This window comes from Dysidea avara, chromosome 3 (genome assembly GCF_963678975.1).
Source record: "Dysidea avara chromosome 3, odDysAvar1.4, whole genome shotgun sequence".
NCBI lineage: Eukaryota > Metazoa > Porifera > Demospongiae > Dictyoceratida > Dysideidae > Dysidea > Dysidea avara.
In genome coordinates, this window is record NC_089274.1 from 42,319,847 (window position 1) to 42,346,828 (window position 26,982).

Genomic DNA, 26,982 nt, shown 5'->3' on the forward strand with positions numbered 1-26,982 from the left:
CACAGCTGGAGTTATTCTCAATTGTTTGTGGGGGTTCGTCATTTCCATCTTGTCTATACGTTGCCATGATTGTCCAAACAGTTAAGGGCTTGTATGACAAAATGCCAGTAAAGAGGAAAACTGATTTCTGACTAACTAGTGGGGTCATAGCCAGGGAAACATATGTCCGCCAAGACTGAATGATTGAGATATGGACTGAAGCAATTATAAGAAAATAGCAAGCTGAAGGGACAAAATTTAAAATAAGAGCTATGTATTGTATAATTACGCACATGCAAGCCTCATTTTATTGGATTTTAAGGCATTTTCTATCTGGAAGAAAGATGATCATTTATCAAATTCTAGTTGGATTGAAAAACAATATAGTTTAATCAAAAGATCTAGAGTAGCTAAACCACGAAATGGCCGAAAATGACTATCTCAAGATAGGATCTTGAGGTACTTTTAGACAAATCCCTGAGTAAATTGTAAGATGAAAAGACATATAGCTTTGAGTTTATACTTTCTGCAGTGCAACTGGCTATTTTTGTCAAAGTTTGTGTTAAATTTGTACGAAGTTGCTATTGTTCCAGCAGCCGGAAACATTTTGTCAGGGGCAGTCCACTAGATTTCTCACTATCAAACACACTAGTTGTATGCTATGCCCCGAGTATTCAACTTTAGGGCTCGTGTCTAAGTAGGTTGCCCCAAGTATTCGACTTTAGGGAACGCGTCTAGTAGGTTGTCCTGAGCATTCAACTTTAGGGGATGCGTCTAGTAGGTTACCCCGAACATTCAACTTTAGGGGATGCGAAAAGTAGTTCTAGTGTTAGGGGTAGGGTCGGGTTCAGCTTTGATTTCTCCTTCACCTTCAATATATTATATATTATATAGAAGATATTCCACTCGGAGACATATAAGGTAGAAACTAAAGGAGTTGGGTAGCTGGGAGCCACGTAACACAATGGTTAAGACTCTGGGCTCAAGCACTGGAGGTCCCCGAGGTTGATTCCCGCTCAAGGCATATTGTTTTTCTTTTTTTTCATTTGAGGACCTTTTTCTGTCTAAGTTTTATTCACGTGATTGCGGGAACAATAGCAACGGCCAAATTTGTATGTATCCTGTTTGTATTTATGTGTATAGCTAGTGTATAGTTATTATTTTAGAAACTAATGTACTTTTTGTTCAGCTGTGTTTTGTATTTGTTTCTGCTTTAATTTGTTCTTTGTGTTGTTGTACTGTAATTCGCTTTATTTTCATGCAAAAATTTTTCGTGTAAAAATAGTTTCGTATGATTTACGTAAATGACTGCTCTATTAGAGTAGTTCAATCTTGTAGACTGCCATGATTTTGATTGATTTGATTGAATTTTTGTTAAAACTCATGACATTCAGCATTGCCGAGGGCGTTCTTCCATGCCAGAGTACATGTACAAAGATAAGGTACAAAAACGAAGAACACACAAAAGTGATCAAATACAAAACTACAAAGTTAGACATTTAAATATATATATACACATACATTAACTATTGTTAACTCAATCACAGCAATCAATCAAATCCAATCGCTCAAAATTTTGTGGTCATAGCACATTTTATTACTGAGTCACAGACTTTTGATCAGATTTTGGAAATTTATACCTTGGTGCACTGTAACCAACTACACTTATCTAGTGTCCACATCAGTTTTCAGTGAAAAGGTTATAATTAAGAATTGTATTTCTGAGCACAATATTTTCTACTTGGTTACATAATACAGAAGTGATTTGTAGTAATACATTGTGGCAACTGCTATATACTATAAGCTGTTTTTGGATGGGATATACTGTACAATTAAGAGAAACACATTTTGTTTTTTGCATGCACCAATAGAAAACACATGGAAATCTCAATATTAGCTAAACAAATTTCTCAAGAATTTTTTTGGGATTTTGGATGTTGTTCGACATAAAAAAGGAGCTTTCAGACTTTCTTCTGTACCATTATTTTCCCGGCTAAAATCTTCATCTACCATGCAGACTGTAATGATGATTAATACATTACAAACCTACATTGTACATGTAAACAATATGAGAGATATTAAAACAAGCATGTATGTGAACTATTTTAAAACAAAAGTTAATACAAGGTCTACTGTGATGGAAGTTGAAGTTACTCATTAATCATCATCATCATCGTGATCATCATTGTCACCATTGTTGGTAGCATTAACACTACCGGATCCCACAATCCTATGAAACAAACATATCTTGGATAATACCGTAAATGGTCTGGCTTTCAAATGCCAGAGTTTAAATAATCAAATGGAGTGGCCAAGAAACAGCTGTAATGATGCTAATGCTAATAAATTATAATAATGATGGCCATGCTTTTTGAAAGCTACACCACCTCAGTTGGTTTGGGATGGACAAACTGTGAATAGAAGTAGCATAATATTACACTGTTTGTATGAAGACGTAAGCAGTCTAAGAACGTTACAAAATAAAATAAATAGTATACTATACCTGGTGTGTTGAATAGTTGTGTGTAATGTAAATTTGTCTATGCTATAATTAATAGAACTATAAGCATGGATCCACAACTACTAAATAATATTGTCAGAATATATTGACACACAACAGTCTCCTATTAATAATTAACTACACTTTACAAATCTAGGGTACATGCACGTTTCTAACTAGTATATACAGAGGAATACAGTTATGACTACAAGTACACAACAAGGACACCTCTTACCTTTCGTATGTCATATCACCATCTTGACAATCATCATAACCTTGAAGTTGATCATAATCATAGTCTGATTGTGTTGACCTTGACCTGCAGTAAACGATGAGCTTTTTGATCCCAGTGATACAGTACAGCAGCAGAGGAAATACCACCAGAATTGAAATTATTTCAGGAGTTGCAGAAGACAAGAATGTGAAAGAGTTAATATTGACAATGAGAACTAGGGTTTGAAGAATAACTCCATCTAGAGCATTCAGAAATTCATCTTTGTATGGTTGGACCCAAATATGAATCATTGCAAAGACAACACAAGCTGTTTGTAGGTAGAACAACATGTTATAATAGTTACTGTCACCGATGAACACAATTAAGATGATAGCTAGTCGACATATCAGATAGTATGAAGCAAAGTATCGATACTTGTTTTTATAACAACTTTGAGCCTGGTCAAGCAACGGCATAATTCTAATAAAATTTACTTTAGAACTAATGAATGGTTGTAGCAGTAGTAACAGTGGCAAACCAATCACAACAATTAGTCCACACAATGCAGCAATGACACCATAGAATGCATGACGACCTCTGAAATATTTGTGGCTTGGAGACAAATACACATACACCTCATCAACACCTGCATACACGTGTGGCTTTAATAACTGCAAAGAAGTGGATGCTAGTGATGTATAAGCAAGTAGCAACAAAAGACACATGACAGGTATTATGCAACGCTTGACATGAAAGGTAACCCTAGGAGAACATCTTGCTACATAAATGATGATCACTAAGAACAAGGAGATAGCTACTGCATGTGAGTAGTGAATAAACTGTTGATCAATTCTAGTCAATCCTTCTACAAAGCACAGCTCACCAAATAATTGTGGTGTTAGTTTAGCAAAACTAGATAGCACTGCAACTAACTGAAACACACCACTAGTCACATACGGATTATTATCTAACAATATGTCCACTATACTGTAATAATAAATTATCCCATACAAATATCCCAGTGATACTTGAAACTTGTGGAACATCAAAGCAAACACAGCTACCACTATGGCAATCCAATACAGGACAGTCAACACTACCACTAATGCTGTCATTACTGGAAGACACTGGTGGCGGTTGATACAGTCAGGTGCATCATATGGTAGAGTATATCCTGAACTACATTCACCACAAGCTACTCCTGTCCTGTGTGGTCTACACTGATCATCTAATTGTTCTGGTATCACACAGTAACCTTGTCTGGTTTCCTTACGACTATTACCAAAGTTACAGTAGCGGCTGGGGCAAAGCGATACAGTTGTTTTATTGTGATTATGAACTTCTACAATACCAAACCAATAGCCCCTCTTCATCTCACTGTAATCATCAAGGCATTCCACAATGTCTTGATGGTGATAGCAAACACAACGATTACAAGATGTGCTGTAATAGTACCCAGGAGTACAAGGCATTAACTCTACTACAACAGAGACTGAAATCTTTTCATTAAAAGTCTCAAGAATAGAATTGAGGCTAAGACTGACATTACGTCTATCAGTGATAACTTTTTCACCAGTTAAAGTAAGACTAAGCGTTGAAATATTGTCAACTAACACACGATTACTGGCCAGTTCAATATTAGTACAGTTATCATAACACTGTACATCAAACTGAGTTGGTGCAGCAGAATTATTGAAATAATCAAATACATGCCCACCAAATGAAATTGGGTGCCCCAAAATTTGTCGCTTAACATAGCAACTATTGCCATCGATTGCAACATCATCAAAATACAACACTAGTGAGTGAGGCGATGAGACAATTGCTGTTGATTTTGGCTCATCATAGTGGAAACTGTATGGAACATGTAGTATAGATTTGTCGTTTTCAGAATCAGTAACTACTTCACAGTGTTGGTGAACATTGAAATAGATTGAATTACCAATTATGCCAGCAGAGTTATTTGTAAAGTAGATGAACAGGGTACTCAAGCTTGGTGAATGTGAATAAAACACCACACCATTGTTCAAACAGCTAGAGCCCAGGTCTACATATATAGCACCTCCATACTGAGCAGCCAAGTTGTTACAAAAGTGAACAGTAATATTATCTCTGTGTTTGTCATGAAAGTAGATTTGAGTGCCTCCTTCAAGATACAACGCTCCTCCATTGTTGGCAGAGTTGTTATTAAACATTACATCATTACTAAGTGACAAAGTTGAGGATATCAAGTGTATTGCAGTGCCAGTATTCTTGGTGAATCTTGCTGATTCAACTAATATGTATGCATGAATAGAACCAGCTGAAATGTATATAACACTGTCACCAGCACTGTTGTTGATAAATGATGATCCATCTTCAATAAATATTTGAGTTTTTGAAAAAGTTCCACTGCTTCCAGTATTATCATCTATAAGATAAAGTGCAGAGCCTTCTCCCAAAGCAACATTCCCTTGAAACAGACAATTTATAATGTAAACATTGTTTTTTGTATTAGCAGTTCCAACATAAAGAGCACCTCCAGCTATTCCCACATAATTGTTTGATATAAACCTTGTATTAGTGATAGAGACCGTATTGTTCTGTAAACCATTAAGATCAATAGACACGGCACCACCACCAGTAGAGCTACCCATAGTTTGACTACCCATCACCACAACTTCATTGAAGACTACCGCGTGTGATGAAAACCTATTTTCTGAAGTACCAATATTTATAGTTCCATTGCTGTTATTTATAAAACTACTATGCTGTATGGAGACAATATAGTCAGCACGATCAATAGCAGATATTTGTACTAGTATTGCACTGCTGGATATGGTATAGGCACTATTATTTGTAAAATTAGAATTTTGAACTACAATATTAACTGCATGCCCTTCATTTTCACTAATAACTATGCAAACCATACCGCTGTCTCTGTTGTTGGTAAAGGATGAATTTGAGAGTATCAGAGATGTGCTACTGTGGGCTACGTCCAATGATCTAAACCAAATGCCTTGATTACTGTTGTCAGAAAAAGTCAATTCAGACAAGATTATTGGTGCAAGAATAGAAACATCAATGTAAACATATGCTCCTCCAGAATTGGACAAGAACTTGGTTTTGTTAATAGTTAAACTGAAATATAGCACAGAATTGTCTGTAGCTTCCACAAAAAGACCGTATGACTTAACATAACTGTTAGAAAAATAACCGTTACCAGTAAAGGAGCTGTCTGATATCACAATACTTGTGTTACTGGTAGAAAGTACCTTTAATCCACTTCCATCAAAATCATTTGGTGACTTCATCATAACGTTAAAATCAAAAGTGGTATTTTTAACAATGATGTCACCACAACATGGATCTAAGCTCAGTGCACAAATTTTAAAGCTTTGAAGATAACAGTTTTCTATTTTAAAATTGTGCACATCAGTCAAATGAATTCCAGCTACCATATTGTCCTTGTTAGGGTCGCCACATTGGTCCCATGTAATCCCCTCAATGATGACATCATTACATGACTCACAGTACACACCTCCACTATTGTTACACATGACAGTAGCACCATTACCAGTTATTGTAATGTTGTGTAGGTTTCCTGATCCTATTGGAGTGGTAGTATGCAGTGTAACTGATTCTGATATGATGCTTATAATGGAATTATTTGTCAGATTTTGTAAAGCTAAGTGTAGAGAGTTACAAGGACATGTTCCATTCACACAACATTCAGTGGTGTTGGTACCATCATTGTTAATGGTGATCACTTTACTGTATGTGGGTTGATCAGCCATCATTAAGCATAACCACACACCCAACACTGTCCTCAATCTGTCATACATCAAATACAATTATTGTAATACACAGAGTTAAACTCTACAAGTGTATGCATGCATGTACGTGTTGCTGTGTAACATAATTCCTGGCATATTATATGTATGACTCAGATCATATATCTAAAATTGGGTCAGTAATGCTTTTGAGGTAAAATAGCTAATACTATGATTCATGTGTTCTCCTTACAAAATTGCTATGCAAACAACTATAATATGATTTACACAACAACAATTAATTAAATAGACCATATACCTCGGTACACATATACATTTATAAAAATGGGTAGTCTGATACATCAACTAATCATTTGGTAAGTCAGTGGTATTTTCTACTTAATTACTGATGGTTTACTGTTTGAGCTTTACAGCTTGATATCCATTCAGTGATGTCTGGAGTACTGGGTATTTCAATTATTCAAGTACCGTATTTGACCAGTTAATAGCCATGGCTTGTATAATATCCGCCCCCGGATAATAGCTGCTCCACAGCGTAGAATTATTGTCATAAGAACTGCGGCTTGTATCTGAACATACTGTTGCAAGTGTTAACTAGACACGTTTGAAGTAGAAACCAGGCAAAGGAGTTGTTTTAAGCCAGGAAATAGCGTTTTTGAAAAAATTTAAAATAAATGACAGTATTGGCAGATGAGTAAACAAGGTCAATCACTCGTGAATCCGTATTAACGCCGCGGGTTGCTGCCACACAAGCTCATAGTAGCCGCCCTCGGGTAGTAGCCACTTTTGCATAGTAGCCGAAGGGTTTTGCTTACTGAAAGTTATAGTAGCCGTGGCTATTAACCGGTCAAATACAGTATCTGTAGTGCTAGGCGATATACAGAGATTTTGAAGTTGCTTGATACACACAACTACATCGTGTATGTGCAGTAACTAGCCAATGAAATTTAAGCAGCATATTTGAATTTCACGAAGAGTAAATTTCATTGATTACAGTATATCTGTTGCACATGCGTAATACGATCGTGCCAGCATTATCAAGCAACCTCAAAACTTCTGTATAGTGCAATTATCATAATACGACATCGATAGTAAAAAATTATCATGTGTAATGATAGTGCTTAAGACACAACCAGCTTTATGGCCTTAAGAAATTATATGTACCTCCACAACAAAACACAATTTTGAAGTGAGGTGTTTTGCTCCTAGTCATTATGAAACAGTTCCTCTGTTGTGAGATCTTGCAATCCACCATGACGGATAAAAGCCATCATCTTGACAAACATGATCCAGTGGCATAGCTAGCCCTGAGGGATTGGTTGGGAACCCTTGGCAAGCTGCAGTAATCATGATGTGTTAGGGAGTCTGGGGGCATGACCCCCAGGAAATTTTTGAAATTAGACTCTCTATAGTTGAAGATGAGAGCATTTAAGCAGTTTATCATTCTAGTATCATACTAATATATGTTTGACTGTTGTATTAGGGTGATTGCTTTATTAGGGTGACTGCTCTATTAGGGTATTTCGATCTAGTGTGGCCAGTTTCTGGAACTGAGTTGGTAGGGCACTGAAACTGATTAGTTGGACCTGTGTCCTACCAGTACCCACCTTAGCTATGCCATTGACATGATCAACACTAAACAAAGTTCCACAAACACAGTGACTTGTTACATTAGTCAATTGGTAGCCATACCTCAAAACTCCTGCTAGAATTCAAATGATTATCCTGTTCTTAAACTCAGGGATTTTTCTAGGGGGGGGCAAAGGGGGAATTCCCCCCCCCCCTGAAAATGATCCCCCCCCCCCCCCTGAACTCTGCCTCAAGCAGCCCAATGATGAAACAATGATAAACTGATTTGAAATCATAAAATTTGCAGTCAATGGCTAGCTAGGTACAATAAAACAAAAGACATTAAACACAAATTCTTTTTGGCTTTCTACTCCAAACGCCAACTTGTGCTTAAAACACAATTGAAGTGAAAACACCTTGTGTTTGAGTTTCTACAACTATTTTTTTAGAAGTAAGAAAGTATTGTCGTTGCACTGTATGATGTACATATCAGTAAACACAGCCCGAGTAAACAGGTGATTTAGCCTAATTTAAGTTCTGCCCCCCCCCTCAATTTCTGAAAAACTCAGATTGCCCCTCCTGAATTTATTTTCTAGAAAAAATCCCTGGAACTGGAGGAGCACTTAACTGAAGCAAGAATATGTACATCACACTTAGTAAATCAATTAATGGTAGGCTGAAAGCCCACATGAGACTTAATACCATCTGGGCTGGAAGTTAGCATCTGACATCTGAACTTGGATCAGGGAATCCGATCCATTAAGCATAGAGAAAATGGTGGTGAGTAACTTCCTCAAGGGGTGTACCAACTAGCTTAATACTATACATCACATAATTCCAGTGATACTGGATTTGAGAATATTAGATATAGCAATAATGCTTTCAGAGCACATCTGTCATTTAAAGACAGTAAATTACTTTGTTTTGATAGCAGCACCCTAAGTATCCTAGTACCTTTAAAGATTGTCCATGCTGAATCTAGATGATCTGGTTCTACCATCAGATAATGTATTAGAAAAATAGCCATAGAGTGAGCTATATGCCAAATATGTATCCAATTAAGGCTAAGGGGGTTAGTTACTTAGCCTTTTGACATCATCAGCATTCCTGACCAGTAAAATATCAAGACTGGAAAAAGAGAACAACTTAGTTAGGGGAATGGGTAATAGTCATAAAACATATATTGCCATAGCAAGAGGATCACCTTGTGTTGTGCCTTCTGTGGAAGATAATTCTCCAGCAAGTAAAAATGTCTAATGGGTAACCCAAAGGTACTCTTTAGTAGGGGTGTACCGACATACCGATACATATTGTATTGCGATGGCCAATATGGAGATTTTGCCAATATCAGTTGGTTCCAACATAGTTACCAATAACCAATATGATATACCAATATAAAACTGAATTTCCTTTGCCATGATTGAGCTACATTATACTCTCTGTCATACAGCAAACAAGGCAGTAGTTTCTAAGCGCTATGCTACAGAGAAGCCATAGAAATACACGTGCAGCTAACTTTTGGTGTTCCAATACAAACTATTAAAATACGGAGTAATGCAGACCGATCTTAGTAGGTTGGAGCATGTATTAAAATATTTGTGGGTGCCTTACTGTCCAAGCACTGCCAGTAATTGTTGGGTGCTGGAAACAGTGGAAATGGAAACCAGAAACAGAAAATGGAAACGGTCAAATTATCGTATAAATGCATCCTAGAGTAAAACCGTCATTTAGTGGCCACCTCTTAAAGATATAAATAAGACCACTACATGGTCACCTTTTATAAAGACCACCCTATTTACAAAGACCAGCTCTTCACATTGTAATAATAGCTAAGTTCCAAACATTCATTTCACGACTTTATCAGGTCAGCTACAAGGGTTAGGTTCTTAAAGTCTTCATCTCCCAGGGGCGGCGCAACCGGTCCGGTTTTGGCCTTACCAATATTTGACAGAGCGGGCGGCGCAACCAGTCGGACTGTCCAGCTTGGTCTTACCCAAGCAAGAGCAGAGCTTTACCACACAGCTGAACTATAATAAATCTGAATTGCTCACATAGCAGCTGTCGACAGTCCTGACTCCAGCCCCACTCATTCCGAACTTCGGCTCCCACAATCGATTTTGTGTATAGCCAATTGATTGTGGGCTTGACACGTGCTGCCATGGCGATGATGCGTTAATGAGTTCCTCTCTTTCCTTCGGAGAAGAAAGTGGTATTCCACCCGTTCCTGAGTTTCCTCATCATCCTAAAGAAACAGAATCGTTCAAGTTTCCGAAGCGCTGTTTCGGAAAGACGAAGATCGTCGAGTGGTCCTTCCAACCTAGCTGGTTTGACAAGTGACCATTCCTGCACTATGATGAAGTTGCGGATCGAGTGTTTTGCCACACATACATGAATGCATTTAAAGAAAAGAAGATAAAGTCTAGCAAAAAGGCAGATCCAGCATTTGTTAGTTGATTTCAGATTCTGTGTGAATTTTATTTATATATTATCATTGTGATAAAGGTTATAAATGGATATTATAATTGGAAAGATGCTACTGTTGGATTTCGAAATCACGAGTTGAGTGGATGCCATCGAGAAGCAGTAGAAGTTATCATTATTTTACCAACTACTACTAAAGATATAGGGGCCCACTTTTCTAACCAGTATGTGCAGGAGAAAGAGATGAATAGGAAGATGCTAATTAAGATACTATCATGCATTCAATTCTTGGCTAGGCAAGGTTTGCCGCTGCGAGGTCATGGAGATGATAGTGATGGTAATCTGTTGCAGCTGCTGAAATACCAAGGTGGTGATGAAATAAAGGATTGGCTGCAGAGAAAAACTAACAAGTATACTTCTCATGAAGTACAAAATTCCTTTCTCAACATGATGGCTTTGGATGTGCTAAGAAATGTCAATGAAAACTTCAAAAATCCCCATATTTTACCATCATGATTGATGAAACAACCGATGTAACCAATCAGGAGCAAGTTACTATAGTCTTGTGAAGAGTAGATGACAATTTTGAAACACATGAAGAATTTGTTGGCCTTTACATGGTTTCTTCCATCGGAGCTGAGGTCCTTACCAAGGTCATCAAAGATACCATGATCAGGTTAAATCTGTCAATGCAGAAACTCCGTGGGCAATGCTATGATGGTTGTAGCACTATGAGTGGCACCAGAACTGGAGTTGCCAAAAGAATTTCTGATGAAGAGCCACGTGCTGTGTTCACTCATTGTTATGGCCATTCTTTGAATCTTGCTTGTAGTGATACTGTGAAAAAATCAAAGCTTTTGAAGCAAGCCTTGGAAACAACGCAAGAAATTACAAAACTCATTAAGTTTTCACCAAGGCGTGATGCAGTTTTCAAAAAGTTTAATAAGGCTGAAAGTGATTCTAAATTAGAAAGCAAAACCATGGGTATTCGAGTTTTATGCCCCATTTGCTGGACTGTGCGTGCTGATTCTCTTTTCAGCATCATTGAAAACTACTCTGTCCTAAATAACACTTGGGATGAGGCTTTAGAAATTTCAAGAGATACTGAAACCAAAGCACGGATCCGAGGGGTCCAGTCTCAGATGGTCAAGTTTGATTTTTTGTTTGGTGTCGTCTTCGGAGAAATGATCCTTCGCCATACTGATAATTTAAGTAGAGCTTTGCAAGCCAAGGTGATCTCTGCAGCTGAGGGGCAGCAAACTGCTGATATGGTTGTTCATACACTGCAGAAATTAAGGCAGGATCGGGAATATGATTTGTTTTGGGTGAAGGTTGGCAAAATGGCAGAGTCATTGGAAGTTGAGAAGTACCTCGGAAACGTAAAGTTCCTAAGAGGTATGATTATGGTTTGGTTGAGGGAGAGTTTCATGATGATCCAAAATCATATTACCGACAGCATTATTTTGAAGCCATTGATTTGGCCATCAACTGCATACAAGGGCGGTTTAAGCAACCAGGGTATCAAATCTATTGTAATCTTGAACAATTATTTTTAAAGGCTTCCCTAGGAAAAGATTATGTATCTGAATTTGACCACACCTGTTCATTGATTTTGATTTGGATGTGTTGTGTGGTCAATTGCAAATATTTAACAATGAGTGTCAGCGCCAGCAGAAGGAAACAGGAATTTCATTTACTACAGTATTTGACATTAAAAATTTCTTTTGCACCCTTACGGATAGCCAGAAATTGTTACTCTCTGAAGTCTGTAAAGTAGTAAAGCTTATTTTGATTATGCCTGCAAGTAATGCTACATCTGAGAGGTCATTTAGTACCCTTCATCGAGTGAAAACCTATTTACGCAGTACAATGGGTCAGCAGAGATTGAACAATTTGATGGTCTTGCATGTACACACAGATATGACTGATGCAATTGATTTACAGAAACTTGCTACTGACTTTATAGGAGATTCAGAACATAGGTTAAAAATCTTTGGAAAGCCTAAAATTGATGCATGTATGTGACTGAGTTATTGTATATTAGTTACTGTGTACTTTGTAACATAGATAGCAGAACTCAAGCGGTGTATTGTGCAATATTAATGACGTGAGCTACAATAATGGCTACATTCATGCTATACATTTAAAGTTATAGTTCAGTCAGAAATGCCCCAAAATTCAATCTTCTGGCACTTAATTTTCAAAATTTTCCTGGGGGGGCATGTCCCCAGACCCCCCCCTAGAAGGAGAGCATGCTTTTCTGAGTGTGTTTTGCACACTATAAGTGTTTACCCACAACACCTCCACCTTTTAATCTTCCACCGAATAAATGGCCTGACCAATTATTGATTACTTGTGCCACCTCTGTCTCCTTACATGAGACCTCATTTTTCTTTATTATAGTGTACTAGTTGTACTTTACTTGCATGGACTATTTTTGCAATGACACATTCTGGAACAAACTAACCAATAATGGTATGAGATGACTTAAGTGAAGTGTGGACCAAAATATGGGAGATGGAATTGACCCCTTTCTATGAGTCATGAAATACATGTTTGGTGGAATTTATCAAATATTACTATGTAAAGAGGTGGGCTTTGTAGTAAAGAGGTGGTCTTGTAAAAGGTGGCCAAAAAGTTGTCTAATCAATTAGATTTATAAATATGCCCTTAACTGTCTTTAGAACCTAATTACAATATGGCCTTTGTAGAGATGTGGTCTTTGTTAAAAGGAGGTGGTCACTAAGTGAGGGGGTATATGTATAGAATGATTTAACCATTTCAGTTTTCCATTTCCACTGTTTCCAGTTTCCCATAATTGTTAGCGCTTTGAACCACTTTACTAGGTGTATCAAACAGTATGGTAGTACCGTTTAAGTAGGGATCACCCTGAAAATTTCACACGCCTTCCAAAATTCCGCATTTAAAAATCACCCTAGAAACATTTTATGCGACAAAAATCACCTTTACAGAATAGTGCTAGTCCATATAATATATTAAATTTAACAAAACACTTACAGGTGACCAGATATAGAATTTTAAAAAAATTGCCAAAACTCGAATTTTAGTCTCACTGCCTCCCTCACTGACCACAGTTGCAGGGCTAGAGGTCAAACGAAGCAGCGCATGGCCACCATTTTATGCCACAATAACAAACTCACCAGTGGGATGTGCCTTTTGGGGTTCCAACGAGTGTAGGCCCACTGTGCCTTGTCTTTTCTTTTATCTTCAACAGGCTGTTTGCCTTCTTCTTCATCCAACGAAACCATACCGAGGTGTTAATTTTCCGTATTAACACTTTCTTTCAGCAACATATAAAGACGCCACAAAACTATTTCAGAGCTGGATTTCAGAAGCACTTCAGTCCTGACGCTACTATAAGACTAGAAATGTGCAAGTTCGCAACTGGAATCCCGTTCGCGATAGGTTCGTGACCACGCCCATCAATTAAAGACCTAGGTGGACTAATAGCGATAGGGAGACCACACCTCTTAACAATCTAGCTGTTTACTTAACAGCAAACAAAATGACCCCACCCTTTATCAGTCTAGCTAGCTACACACCTCTTGGCTGACTCGAGATATACTCTAATACAACAGTCATGTATGATATTCTAATAGAACAGTCACAAGTTGCATTGTAGTTAGCTGTACTAAAACAAAAAACTAGTATTTTTAAAACTTGTACATTAAAAATGAAGTAGGGATCTATGTAGCAAAAAGTAGAGAAACAAGAGATGAATGATGGTATTACAGCATAGCTCAGTGTGAGAAAGCCCCTACTTTAATTGGCACATTAGCTATAACAATTATTTTGCTTAATGTCAAAGTAGAGACTTTCCCACTGAGCTATGCTGTAATACCATCATTCAACTCTTGTGTCACTACTTTTTGCAGCATAGATCCCTAATAAATTATTTAAAAAAATACTATCTAAACTAGATAGGGTATAAATAGAGAGAAATTAAGTTTCCTCCAAATTAAATGGTTATTATATTGATAATATCAGATCGGTATCGATGTTTAGACTCTCAGTATATCAGATTATATTGGATTGGTTTAAAATTTCTCTATCAGTACACCTCTAATCTTTAGCATGGTGGTCGTCTATAGTGTGGGGCTCTTGAAACAATTAACTTGCGTGAATACATTACTGACATCGACTAACAAAACAGCTTTGTGTTATACAAGGTGTCAAGGAGGAATTGTATACTACACGCTCAATAACAGGTTGAACAGTTAGCCTGGCATTATAACCACTCCCAAACCTGCCAGGCAGACTGCAGGCAGGCACACAAGCCCGACCTCACTTGTACATTCCAATAACTAAAAGGGAGGCAGTATGTACATCCACAATAAACAACTAGAAGAACTGTTGCTATTTCTACCAGGAATAAGTAAATTTCTGGGAATGGGACAGGAATGGAAGTGGAAATGGGAGTGACAAACAGAAAATGCCTGATAAGAAGTGATGCAGTAGCAGTATCAGACTTGTATCGGTAAAGATATATCTAATCCAAAACAGCCAAGCTGTAAAAAAAGAGTGCGTCCCTCAGAAAGGCTATGGTGAAAAAAAGATGTGAAATCCAAGGTGGCGGCCAAGAAATGGCTGTGATGGTAGGTTAATGGTAAAAATTTTAATAACAACAATTCAGGTGAATTTGGTGCCGCTTGGTCTTGGCACAAAATTCACCTGAATTATCGTTATTAAAATTTTTACCATTAACCTACCATCACAGCCATTTCTTGGCCGCCACCTTGGATTTCACATCTTTTTTCACCATAGCCTTTCTCAGGGCCGCACTCTTTTTTTTACAGCTTGGCTGTTTTGGATTAGATTTCACTTCTTTTTGTATTTGTATATCCCAAAGGCGGCCTATGGCCGGCTTTAGGGCTTTTTAACCTATCATTTTTTTCTTTACCACAGGAAGAAGAAAAGATGAAGCAGGGTGATTTCTTTGTAGCTGACCTCTCTGCAAGGTGATCCTTCTAGCTGATCTCTCTACCGGATGACTTGTTTGTAGCTGAACTATCTACAGGGTGATTTGTTTGTAGCTGAACTCTCTACAAGGTAACTTCTTCTAGCTGATCTTTCTACAGGGTGATTTGCTTGTAGCTGAATTCTCTACAGGGCGATTTGTTTGCAGCTAAACTGCTGAATTCTCTACAATGTAACTTCTTCTAGCTGAACTCTCTATGGGTGGCTTGTTTCTAGCTGATCTCTCTACAGGGTGACTTGTTTCTAGCTGAACTCTCTACAGGGTGATTTGTTTCTAGCAGAACTCTCTACAAGGTAACTTCTTCTAGCTGATCTTTCTACAGGGTGATTTGTTGGTAGCTGAATTCTCTACAGGGAAATTTGTTTGCAGCTGAACTCTCTACATGGTAGTTTCTTTGTAGCTGAACTCTCTACAATGTGACTTCTTCTAGCTGAACTCTCTACGAGTGGCTTGTTTCTAGCTGATCTCTCTACAGGGTGACTTGTTTCTAGCTGAACTCTCTACAGGGTGATTTGTTTCTAGCTGAACTCTCTACAAGGTAACTTCTTCTAGCTGATCTTTCTACAAGGTAATTTGTTTGTAGCTGAATTCTCTACAGGGCGATTTGTTTGCAGCTGAACTCTCTACATGGTAGTTTCTTTGTAGCTGAACTCTCTACAGGATGACTTGTTTCTAGCTGATCTCTGTACAGGGTGACTTGTTCCTAGCTGAACTCTCTACAGGTGATTTGTTTGCAGCTGAACTCTCTTACATGGTGGTTTCCTTGTAGCTGAACTCTCTACAAAGTGACTTCTTCTAGCTGATCTACTACAGGATGACTTGTTTCTAACTGAACTCTCTACAGTGTGATCTGTTCATAGCGGAACTTTCTACTGGGTGATTTGTTTGCAGTTAAACTCTTTGCATGATTGTTTCTTTGTAACTGAACTCTCTACAAGGTGACTTCTTCTAGCTGATCTCTCTACAGGATGACTTGTTTCTAACTGAACTCTACAGTGTGATCTGTTCATAGCGGAACTTTCTACTGGGTGATTTGTTTGCAGCTGAACTCTTTGCATGATTGTTTCTTTGTAACTGAACTCTCTACAAGGTAACTTCTTCTAGCTGATCTCTCTATAGGGCAATTTGTTTGTAGCTGAATTCTCTACAGGGTGATTTATTTGAGCTGAACTCTCTACATGATGGCTTCTTTGTAGCTGAACTCTCTATTAGGTACCTTCTTCTGGCTGATCTGACTACAGGGTGACTTGTTTGTAGCTGAATTCCCTACAGAATAACTTGCAATGTAATATAACTGAGTAAATTATAAATGCAGCTGAATGCTTTATTAGGGTGACTGTTCTATTAGAGTATCTCGATCTCGCATTTGCTGCATGTAGTTGCCTTTCGAATCATAACTCAGTGATTTGTAATCCGATTCTTCTGTACTACAGCAAGGACTTTTTATGATGATTATTCCAGCTACATACTGATTTTCAGCTCGTTGCTCTAAGCGGTTTGCCTGGTAGACACGAAAACTAATAGTTTTTTATTCATAAAAATTGGTCGTGTAATTTTGACACAGGTTGGATTGTGTCATATCTCCATGGTCTTTATCCCGATTCCTTTCAAACCACAAAAAGGCACTCCTACGATGGTTGCTCCATCTATATATCAATTTTCAACTGATTCCTCCAAGGGGTTTACCCTGTAGGCGTGACAGACCTTCGACCTTATTTTACACAAATAATTGGTCATAACTCCGTGAATGTTCATCGGATTCCTACCAAAGTTGGTACGGAGATCCGCCTTAATGAGCCCTTTAAGTGTGCCAAACTTCAGCCCAATCCGAGCACGCATTCGTGTTTTATGGCGAATTTTGTGAAGTGTGCGAAATGAAGAAAAAAACGAAGAAATTAAAACGAAATTTTGTTCGCTCGTATCTCGGAAATGGCTGGAGCGATTTTCTTCAAATTTGGTATGTAGACTCCCCTAACTGGGCGGCACGTCTCTAGCAAATTTGGTTCCAATCGGATAAGGGATGACGGAGCTACATAGGTGTGAAAATTGCGTTTTCTTTCTTCCTGTTAATATACTCACGGTGTGGCGCGCCGACTTCTTGGGCCGCACGACACACTACCGTGTGTCTTGATATGCTTGATGCCAACCATTACTTTGAATGACGTCATTTATTTGCTTTACAAGATGGCTGAATACATAGTGCATTGAACAGAGTTGAGCAAGAGCTGATATAAACCATGAATTCTTTGAAACAAGCCAGCTATTATGGTGCCAAGTTTGGTGCAAATCTGCCAGCTATTATGGTGCCAAGTTTGGTACAAATCTTGAGGAGTTATGATCAATTATTTGCATAAAAAAGATTGATTTGCTGTGATACCTACAGGGTAAACTGCTACAAGGAATAAATTCAGTTTGACTACTTAACCAAAGGTTATATCAGATTCAGCTGTAAATCATATCAAATCTCCAACCTTTTTGAGACTTAAAAATTGATTTGTAGATATATTAACCACTGTAGGAGTGCCTTTTAATGGCTTGAAAGGAACCGAGATAAAGACCATCAAGATATAAAGCAAAACCAAATGTGTGTACTGATTGCATGATTGAGTTTTGTGAAATAAAAAGAACATTAGTTTTCATGCCTATTGATAGCCACTGAGATATAATGTGTCATCCAACTAAGGCCACTTTAACTTGTTTAGTTGTTTCATGGGCAAAAATCTTGAGAGTATAGGGTCGGTAGGTCAGTGTATAATACAACATGAGCACAACAATAACTAAAATACAAGTAAGGGGCATGATCTCAATGTAATGACAACCCATTCTGAGCTGGGTTTTGAGAAGATATGTGCAGGTAAACTGTGAGGCTTGTACTCAGGGTTTCTAGCGCTATTTTAGTTTCATTTTCACTTATGGAAATTTACTCTAATTTTACAATCTATGAAAAAGGTGGGTTGGTCAGGCCCATGAGACAACTAATCAAGTTGACATGGCCTAAGTGTAGCAAGTGCATGATTAAGATACTCTAATAGTACAGTCACCTTATTAGAACAGTCAGCTGCATTATATTAGAACTTTCAGCCACATACCGTACCAAATCATCCTGTAGAGAGAACAGCTACAAACAAGTCAAAATGTAGAGAGTTCAGCACCAACCTGTCAAACGTTCAGCTATAGCAGAAGTCACCCAGTAGAGAGTTTAGCTATGTAAGAAGTCATCCTGTAGACCTAAGTAACAAGTCGTTCAACTGCATCAGAAGTCACTAGAAGAGAGTTCAGCTACAAACAGTCACTCTGTAGAGAGTTCCACAAGTCATTCTGTAGAGTGTTAAGATACGTAACATTCTATCAAGTTACAAGTCACCCTGTAGAAAGTTCTGCTTTGTAACAAATCATCCTGTTAGTCCAGTCATTTTATGGAAAAAAAGGGGTCAACCTTTAACTAATTGCAACACAAGCTTTCTTAACAGTTTTTGGCACAGAAAAATGTGCTCTATAACAGATCGAAAGTCTTAAGGAATCCCATTAGGGGAAAGTGACCTTTTGGTGACCTTTTTTTGGCAAAAATTGAGATTTCTGTCTATATTTCATTCATATATCAACCAAATTTGGTATCAAGTGAATGGTCTCACTGAAAGGAACAACATGACATTTGTTTGAATTTAATAGCTCATTTCGTTCAAAAGTTATAGCCATTTTTCTGGTCAAAATCGGCCCTACCCACGCACATAATTAGTTTTACAGTTTTCAATGTAGTGGTGCTTTTTTGTTGACTGAAGCACACTTTATGTTGTGAAAAAGGACATATTTCCTGGAAAAGGAGTTTGTGGCACTTTCAGACTTAAATGTTGCCATGGAAACCAGAGTGTACCATCAGTTGTTTGGAGCAGAGCAGTCATTCTACAGAAGGCTGCACAGATCAACTAATTGTATCGCAAACTGTATACTTATATTGCTATGTGAATGTAGCTAGTGTAATGGTAAGTACAAATAAAGTTATATTCATACAAATGGCATCCAGCTGTCAGCAAAAAGCTCAACTCTAAAGGTCTTAGATTTAATAATTGTTGTTCAACTAACTAGTGTTGCACTGATAATCGGTTCAATAATCGGTATCGGGCCGATATTGGCTACTAGCCAATTAATCGGTTTTGATTAAATCAAGGCCGATGTTAATCTCCACTGTGCTGTGTCGTATAATGATGTGGGGGAGGCTAGACATAAGTTATTTGGCATTTCAATTAAGTTATGTGTTGATGGTTTAGTGGTGACTACAAGCCATGCCCATAATAAACTGTCAGGTTTTAGGCCATGCCCAACAGTAAACTGAGGTTTTTAGGTTTCTATGTAGTACCAGCCATTTGTCTCAACTGTATGGCAGTAGTAAAATGTACTTAAAACCTGTTTACCATGAGTAACTTTTACTTGTGGTATACGTACATCTAACTTTACATTTTAGCCTAGAATGAGCTGTATATCAATGGTTATGACACTAATAAGAGTCATTTAATAATGATGAGGATGAGTGTTAGTGTTATTGGTGTATATCGGATCGGTTATCGGTATCGGCTAATTCTGTTGCTTAATATCGGTTATCGGAATAATCGGCTAATTTGGATATCAGTGCAACACTACAACTAACTGCAGGACAATATGTCTGGCAACTTTTCTAGTAGTATAGAGTTACTGATTATTATCATGATTATAGCTGGGTAATAATGTTCCAATAATTGTTGCCATGATAACTAATGTTGGTATTATAAAGAAAAGAAACAGTGTCTTTCTTTGTTGCTGTACAGAATATTGAAGAATAACACGGTAGGTGTTTAATAAATGCTGTGGTTTTCTGCTAAACTTTTATATCCGTGTTACTATGATCTAATCCAAAACAGCCAAGCTGTAAAAAAAGAGTGCGGCCCTCAGAAAGGCTATGGTGAAAAAAGATGTGAAATCCAAGGTGGCGGCCAAGAAATGGCTGTGATGGTAGGTTAATGGTAAAAATTTTAATAACAACAATTCAGGTGAATTTGGTGCCGCTTGGTCTTGGCACAAAATTCACCTGAATTATCGTTATTAAAATTTTTACCATTAACCTACCATCACAGCCATTTCTTGGCCGCCACCTTGGATTTCACATCTTTTTTCACCATAGCCTTTCTCAAGGCCGCACTCTTTCTTTTACAGCTTGACTGTTTTGGATTAGATTTCACTTATTTGTATACCCCAAAGCCGGCCTATGGCCAGCTTTAGGGCTTTTTAACCTATCATTTTTTTCTTTACCACAGGAAGAAGAAAAGATGAAGCAGGGTGATTTCTTTGTAGCTGACCTCTCTACAAGGTGATCCTTCTAGTTGATCTCTCTACCGGATGACTTGTTTGTAGCTGAACTCTCTACAGGGTGGTTTGTTTGTAGCTGAATTCTCTACAGGGCGATTTGTTTGCAGCTGAATTCTCTACATGGTAGTTTCTTTGTAGCTGAACTATCTACAATGTAACTTCTTCTAGCTGAACTCTCTACAGGGTGACTTGTTTCTAGCTGATCTCTCTACAGGGTGACTTGTTTCTAGCTGAACTCTCTACAGGGTGATTTGTTTGTAGCTGAACTCTCTACAAGGTAACTTCTTCTAGCTGATCTTTCTACAGGGTGATTTGTTTGTAGCTGAATTCTCTACAGGGTGACTTGTTTATAGCTGATCTCTCTACAGGGTGACTTGTTCCTAGCTGAACTCTCTACAGGTGATTTGCTTGCAGCTGAACTCTCTTACATGGTGGTTTCTTTGTAGCTGAACTCTCTACAAGGTGACTTCTTCTAGCTGATCTCTCTACAAGATGACTTGTTTCTAACTGAACTCTCTACAGTGTGATCTGTTCATAGCGGAACTTTCTACTGAGTGATTTGTTTGCAGCTGAACTCCTTGCATGATTGTTTCTTTGTAACTGAACTCTCTACAAGGTAACTTCTTCTAGCTGATCTCTCTACAGGGCAATTTGTTTGTAGCTGAATTCTCTACAGGGTGATTTATTTGAGCTGAACTCTCTACATGATGGTTTCTTTGTAGCTGAGCTCTCTATTAGGTACCTTCTTCTGGCTGATCTGACTACAGGGTGACTTGTTTGTAGCTGAATTCCCTACAGAATAACTTGCAATGTAATATAACTGAGTAAATTATAAATGCAGCTGAATGCTTTATTAGGGTGACTGTTCTATTAGAGTATCTCAATCTCGCATTTGCTACATGTAGTTGTCTTTCGAATCATAACTCAGTGGTTTGCAATCCGATTCTTCTGTACTACTGCAAGGACTTTCTATGATGATTATTCCAGCTACATACTGATTTTCAGCTCGTTGCTCTAAGCGGTTTGCCTGGTAGACACGAAAACTAATAGTTTTTTTATTCATAAAAATCGATCGCGTAATTTTGACACTGGTCGGGTTTTGTGTCATATCTCCATGGTCTTTATCCCGATTCCTTTCAAACCACAAAATGGCACTCCTACGATGGTTGCTCCATCTAAATATCAATTTTCAACTGATTCCTCAAAGGAGTTTACCCTGTAGGCGTGACAGACCTTCGACCTTATTTTACGCAAATAATCGGTTATAACTCCGTGAATGTTCATTGGATTCCTACCAAAGTTGGTACGGAGATCCGCCTTAACGAGCCCTTTAAGTGTGCCAAATTTCAGCCCGATCCGAGCAAGCATTCGTGTTTTATGGCAGATTTTGCGAAGTGTGCGAAATGAAGAGGTAGAAGAAAAAAAACGAAGAAATCAAAACGAAATTTTGTTCGCTCGTATCTCGGAAATGGCTGGAGCGATTTTCTTCAAATTTGATGTGTAGACTCCCCTAGCTGGCCGGCACTTCTCTAGCAAATTTGGTTCCAATCGGATAAGGGATGACAGAGCTACAGAGGTGTGAAAATTGCGTTTTCTTTCTTCCTGTTAATATACTCACGGGTGGCGCGCCGGCTTCTTGGGCCGCACGACACACTACCGTGTGTCTTGATTTGTGATGCACTATTAAAAAAATTTGACATACTCATAGACTTTTATAATTTAGGCTGCTTAAATACCTTTTAATTCACTTGGAACAGTCATAGGGAAATCAAATTAGTACTATAGCTACGCACATGACAATCCTTGCACCTTTCTTGCTTTATTGTATGGCAAGGTTTGTGAGACAATTGAAGTGGCTAAAGTGTCATCCTCTGATCTCAATGGATAAGAAATGGAGGTGCCAGAAGAGTGTGTTATTTGCAATCGACCTATTGAAGCATTATCCAAAGTTACCCTAGGTGAAAAGGTATATGCAAGTATCAACAAAGCTAGTGAAGAAAGAGGAGATGCTGTGCATTGTGTACCTGGGCAGTTGGTATGTCAGGAATGTCGTCACCAGTACAGAAAAGTAGATCAAATAGCAAAAACTTTAAGAGCGAAAGAAGGAGAACCAGGCACAGCAACAAATACAAACACTGGCAAGGGTATGCTTAGGTCAACACAAAGGGATTTTAATTTTGACACTGACTGCTTTTTTTGTGATGAACCAGCTATTGTTGACAGAAGAGAAAATGTTCAGAAGATATAGCCGTAAGAACAATTGACATAATTCTAGCAGTGTGTCATGAGAAAGGAGATGATTGGGCTGGCAGATGCAGTACAGGCAAGAATATTGCATGTTCATGATCTTCATACAGCAGATGCAGTCTATAATAAACTGTGCAGTGTCAATGTTCGTATCATGAAGCAACAAGCAGCATTTCATTAATATGCTTGGTAATCACTTAGAAAGAAGGAATTGCAAAGTGTATTATTCTCCAGGAGATGCTGATGTGATGATTGTACAGAAAGTTGCAGAATCAGCCACAGTAACAGACACTGCACTAGTAGATGATGACTCTGACCTTTTAGTATTGTTATGCTATCATGCCTGCTTAAATTCTCATGCCATATTTTTTAAGCCTGAGCAAAAATAAACCACTAAGAAACCTAGAGTGTGGAACATAGCACTGTTAAGCAGAAACGTGGTCCTGAGATATGCAAAAACCTTCTGTTCCGTCATGCTATACTTGGATGTGATACTACTTTGCAACTGTATGGTACTGGAAAAGGTGCTTCACAGCACTTGTGCTGTAAAGCATTAATAAATAAACTAGTGTCCATTTGGTTCTACTTGGAGTACTTAGAGATAATGAGTTACTCTCTAGAATTCCTATGGATATAATTACATGAAAATAACAAGGAGAAAACATCCTGACTGCCTGGTAGACTCCTGTAAGCGTTCGAGCGTAAATCGGATGGCTGCAGGTTCGAGACTACCTCTAAGTGCAGTCATGGATTTTTTTCTCCTTTCTCCAACTTTTCAAACACACCTTCTGTAGCTAAGTCTTTGAGCAGGCTGGCTGTAGGACAGACCTTCAGCACCTGTGCTGTAAAGTATTAATAAAAATAATAAAAAAATTAAAAACTTAGGTCAAGTGAACACTTTTGAGAGCAAGCAGAAGTCTTTTATGCATCATCAGCTATGCCAAAAGACATGATTACTACAGGTGAGCAAGCTTGGTGACATTATACAATAGAAAACCAGGAGAAACATTGGACTATTTACATCATAAATGCTTCTGTGAGAAAGTAGCTACAAATACTAGGTTTCTTCATCACCTACTAGCTGCCAAATCCCACAGCTTCTGTGTATACTTACAAGTACAGGAGTGAAAGTGTATACTTACAAGTACAGGAGTGAAAGTGTATACTTACAAGTACAGGAGTGAAAGGACACAGCAGTGAATTTCAGCCACTTGAATGGGAGTGGAAAGAGCCTGACGGGACTTTAATGCCATTTAGCACCGGCTCCAGATGATCTACTCAAGATGAAATTGTGTAGCACTACGAGGTGTACATGCAAGAAGTATAATGCAAAATGTTCTCCTGCATGTGGCAATTGTAAGGGAACAGCTTGTACCAATGTTGATACTTTTATTCTCGAGGATGACGATAATTGAAGTACACTTTCTGTATTTCCTTACAAATTATTTACCATGTTTATAATTATATTACATTATTGCGAATTCCAACAGTGATTTAGTTTCCATGACAACATACCAACACTAGAGGATTCATAGTTACCCCTTGCCATCAACCATGTTTCTTACTATGGCTAAATCATTTATTTTTCAGTGCTATAACATAGAAAATAACAGCAGAGCAAAAATTATTAAGTATTTGCATGGGCGGGGAAATTTTGATCAGAAAATGGCTATAACTTCTGAACGAAATGAGCTATTAAATTCAAACTAATGTCACATTGTTCCTTTCAGTGAGACCATTCACTTGATACCAAGTTTGATACTAATTTGGTTGATATATGAATGAAATATAGACAGAAATCCCAAAAAATGGCTTTAAAAGGTCACTTTCTCCTAATGGGATTCCTTAAGACTTTTGATATGTTATAGAGCACATTTTTCTGTGCCAGAAACTGTTAAGAAAGCTTGTGTTGCAATTAGTCAATGGTTAAACCATAAAATGACTGGACTATGTAGAGAGTTCAGCTATGTTTCAAGTCACTACATAGACATTCCTCTTCTTCCTACAGTATGAAAAAGGCTAGTAAAAAAGCAATTACAAAAAAATTTGATGTCTATACCAAAAACAGCCAAGCTGCAAAAAAGTGCGTAGCCCTTCCAAAAAAAGGCCAAAGTGAAAAAAGTTGTGAAATCAAAGGCAGCATCCAAGAAATGGCTGTGATGGTAGATTAATGGCAAAAATCACACAGTATGGTAGTACTGTATAAAGTGGAACTTCAGTTATCTGGACCCCACTTATCTGGATTATTGGTTAATCGAACTACGGAAATGACTATTCTATTAGAGTAGTGACTGTTCTATTAGGGTAGTTAAAATACTGATATTTAATAAAAAATAATTTATGGCTATTTACACACAGTTTCAGAGATACGGACTTTTCAGACCTATGGACTACCCCTGGTCCCAAGGGGTTTAGATAACTGAGGTTCCACTGTATAATCACCCCCAAACCAGCTTCTCAAACATACTGACACCTTGGCAGTATTGGTTAGGCATAACCAAACCCAAAAGTGCCTTCAGTACGACCCTAAATGCTTCCAATAGATTGCTACAATTAAAAAAAATTATTCAATGGAATTTTCTACTGACTGACTAACTGCCTGCCTGATGTCTTCAGACAAGCGTAAATTGATAACGGCTAAGGCTACGGGCTTGATTTTTTCACTGTTCAACGTCGCTTCAGCCTGACAGGTGCCCTTTGGCATACCGCAGTACGTACAATGCACGTATCATGGACTTACCTTGTGTCCCATCTCTTCTTACTGAAAGCCCATTTGTGGTAGCTCTATGGCTTCCCTACGTTTGTAAATGGGAATCTTATGTATTTTCTGTGATGATTGACTACAGAGGTGCTTCTCCTACTTTCTTCGTTTGTAACACTGTGAAACGGGCTAAACATAGCTGAAAGCGAAGTGTAACAGCCACTTCACTTTCAAATCAGTAATTGATAGTTGGGGCATGTGTTCAGTCAAAAAGTTACCTCTGGCACCATCCTTTTATTTTGATGGAGTATGCGTGGGTTCACTAGTCATAATGTTATAAAAAAGTAACAAACAAGTATATGGATTTTAAATTCGATTAGGGATAGTAGGGAAACAAGGGAGGTCACCTACACCTGTAGGTAGTGAACATTTAATCCCTAATACAGTCATGGATATAGACTAAACAGGGATTAAATGTCCACTAGTATATCTGCAAGTGTAGGCAACCTCCCTTGTTTCCCTACTTTTTTCCTATGATTCCTAATCAAATTTAAAATCCTTATGCTTGTTTCCTTAACAACAATTTAGGTGAGCTGGTCCCCTGGATGCATCAGATAGACATTGTCCGTCTGTCCAGTAAGTTAAAATAAAGCTGCATCTCTTTGATCGTCAACTTCACCTTTCAAATGTACAAAATTAAAAATTTCAGACAAAACTGATTTGATCTTTCAAAATAAGAAATACGCAATTACTGACTACCTGAATTCTTTTTTTTTTTTGCCATTAATCTACCATTATGGCCATTTCTTGGTTGCCACCTTTGATTAACTTTTTTTCATTCTGGCTCTGTAGGAAGGGCCGCACCTTTTTTACAGCTTGGCTGTTTTTTGGTATTGATACACTTTACGGCGTAAGGGAAATTTCCCAGCATGCCCTAGCTATGGGTTCTTGAACTTGTGTTTATTCATGGAGCACCAAAATATCAGGCCCATAATCCAAACCATTATGATCGTACGCTGTAGTTTAGTCTAATACGCACTGTGTCCATATCGGTTGTTCCGCGTGTTGCAGTCCGACATGTAGTTAGTTATTAATCTTCTACAACCGGCCCTCAATTATTACAAACGTACGCACTATGGATAAAAGAATACCTCATCATTCCTCCTCGAGTTGATTTTGCTGGTGATCCAAACAGGTTTGTACTTGAAGCGCACTCTAATTAGACTAATAAGGGCAATCCTA

General features: G+C 38.0%; 1 protein-coding gene across 1 annotated transcript; it reads right to left on the bottom strand.

Moving 5' to 3' along the window:
* Positions 1 to 1,973: 1,973 nt before the first annotated feature.
* On the bottom strand, positions 1,974 to 26,974 carry LOC136251056 (uncharacterized). Its single transcript, XM_066043433.1, has 3 exons — positions 26,892 to 26,974; positions 2,715 to 6,506; positions 1,974 to 2,209 (listed from the first exon to the last, which is right to left on the bottom strand). The coding sequence occupies exons 1-3, from the start codon at positions 26,897 to 26,899 to the stop codon at positions 2,137 to 2,139; spliced, it is 3,873 nt and encodes a 1,290-aa protein (XP_065899505.1). The 5' UTR covers positions 26,900 to 26,974; the 3' UTR covers positions 1,974 to 2,136.
* Positions 26,975 to 26,982: the final 8 nt, after the last annotated feature.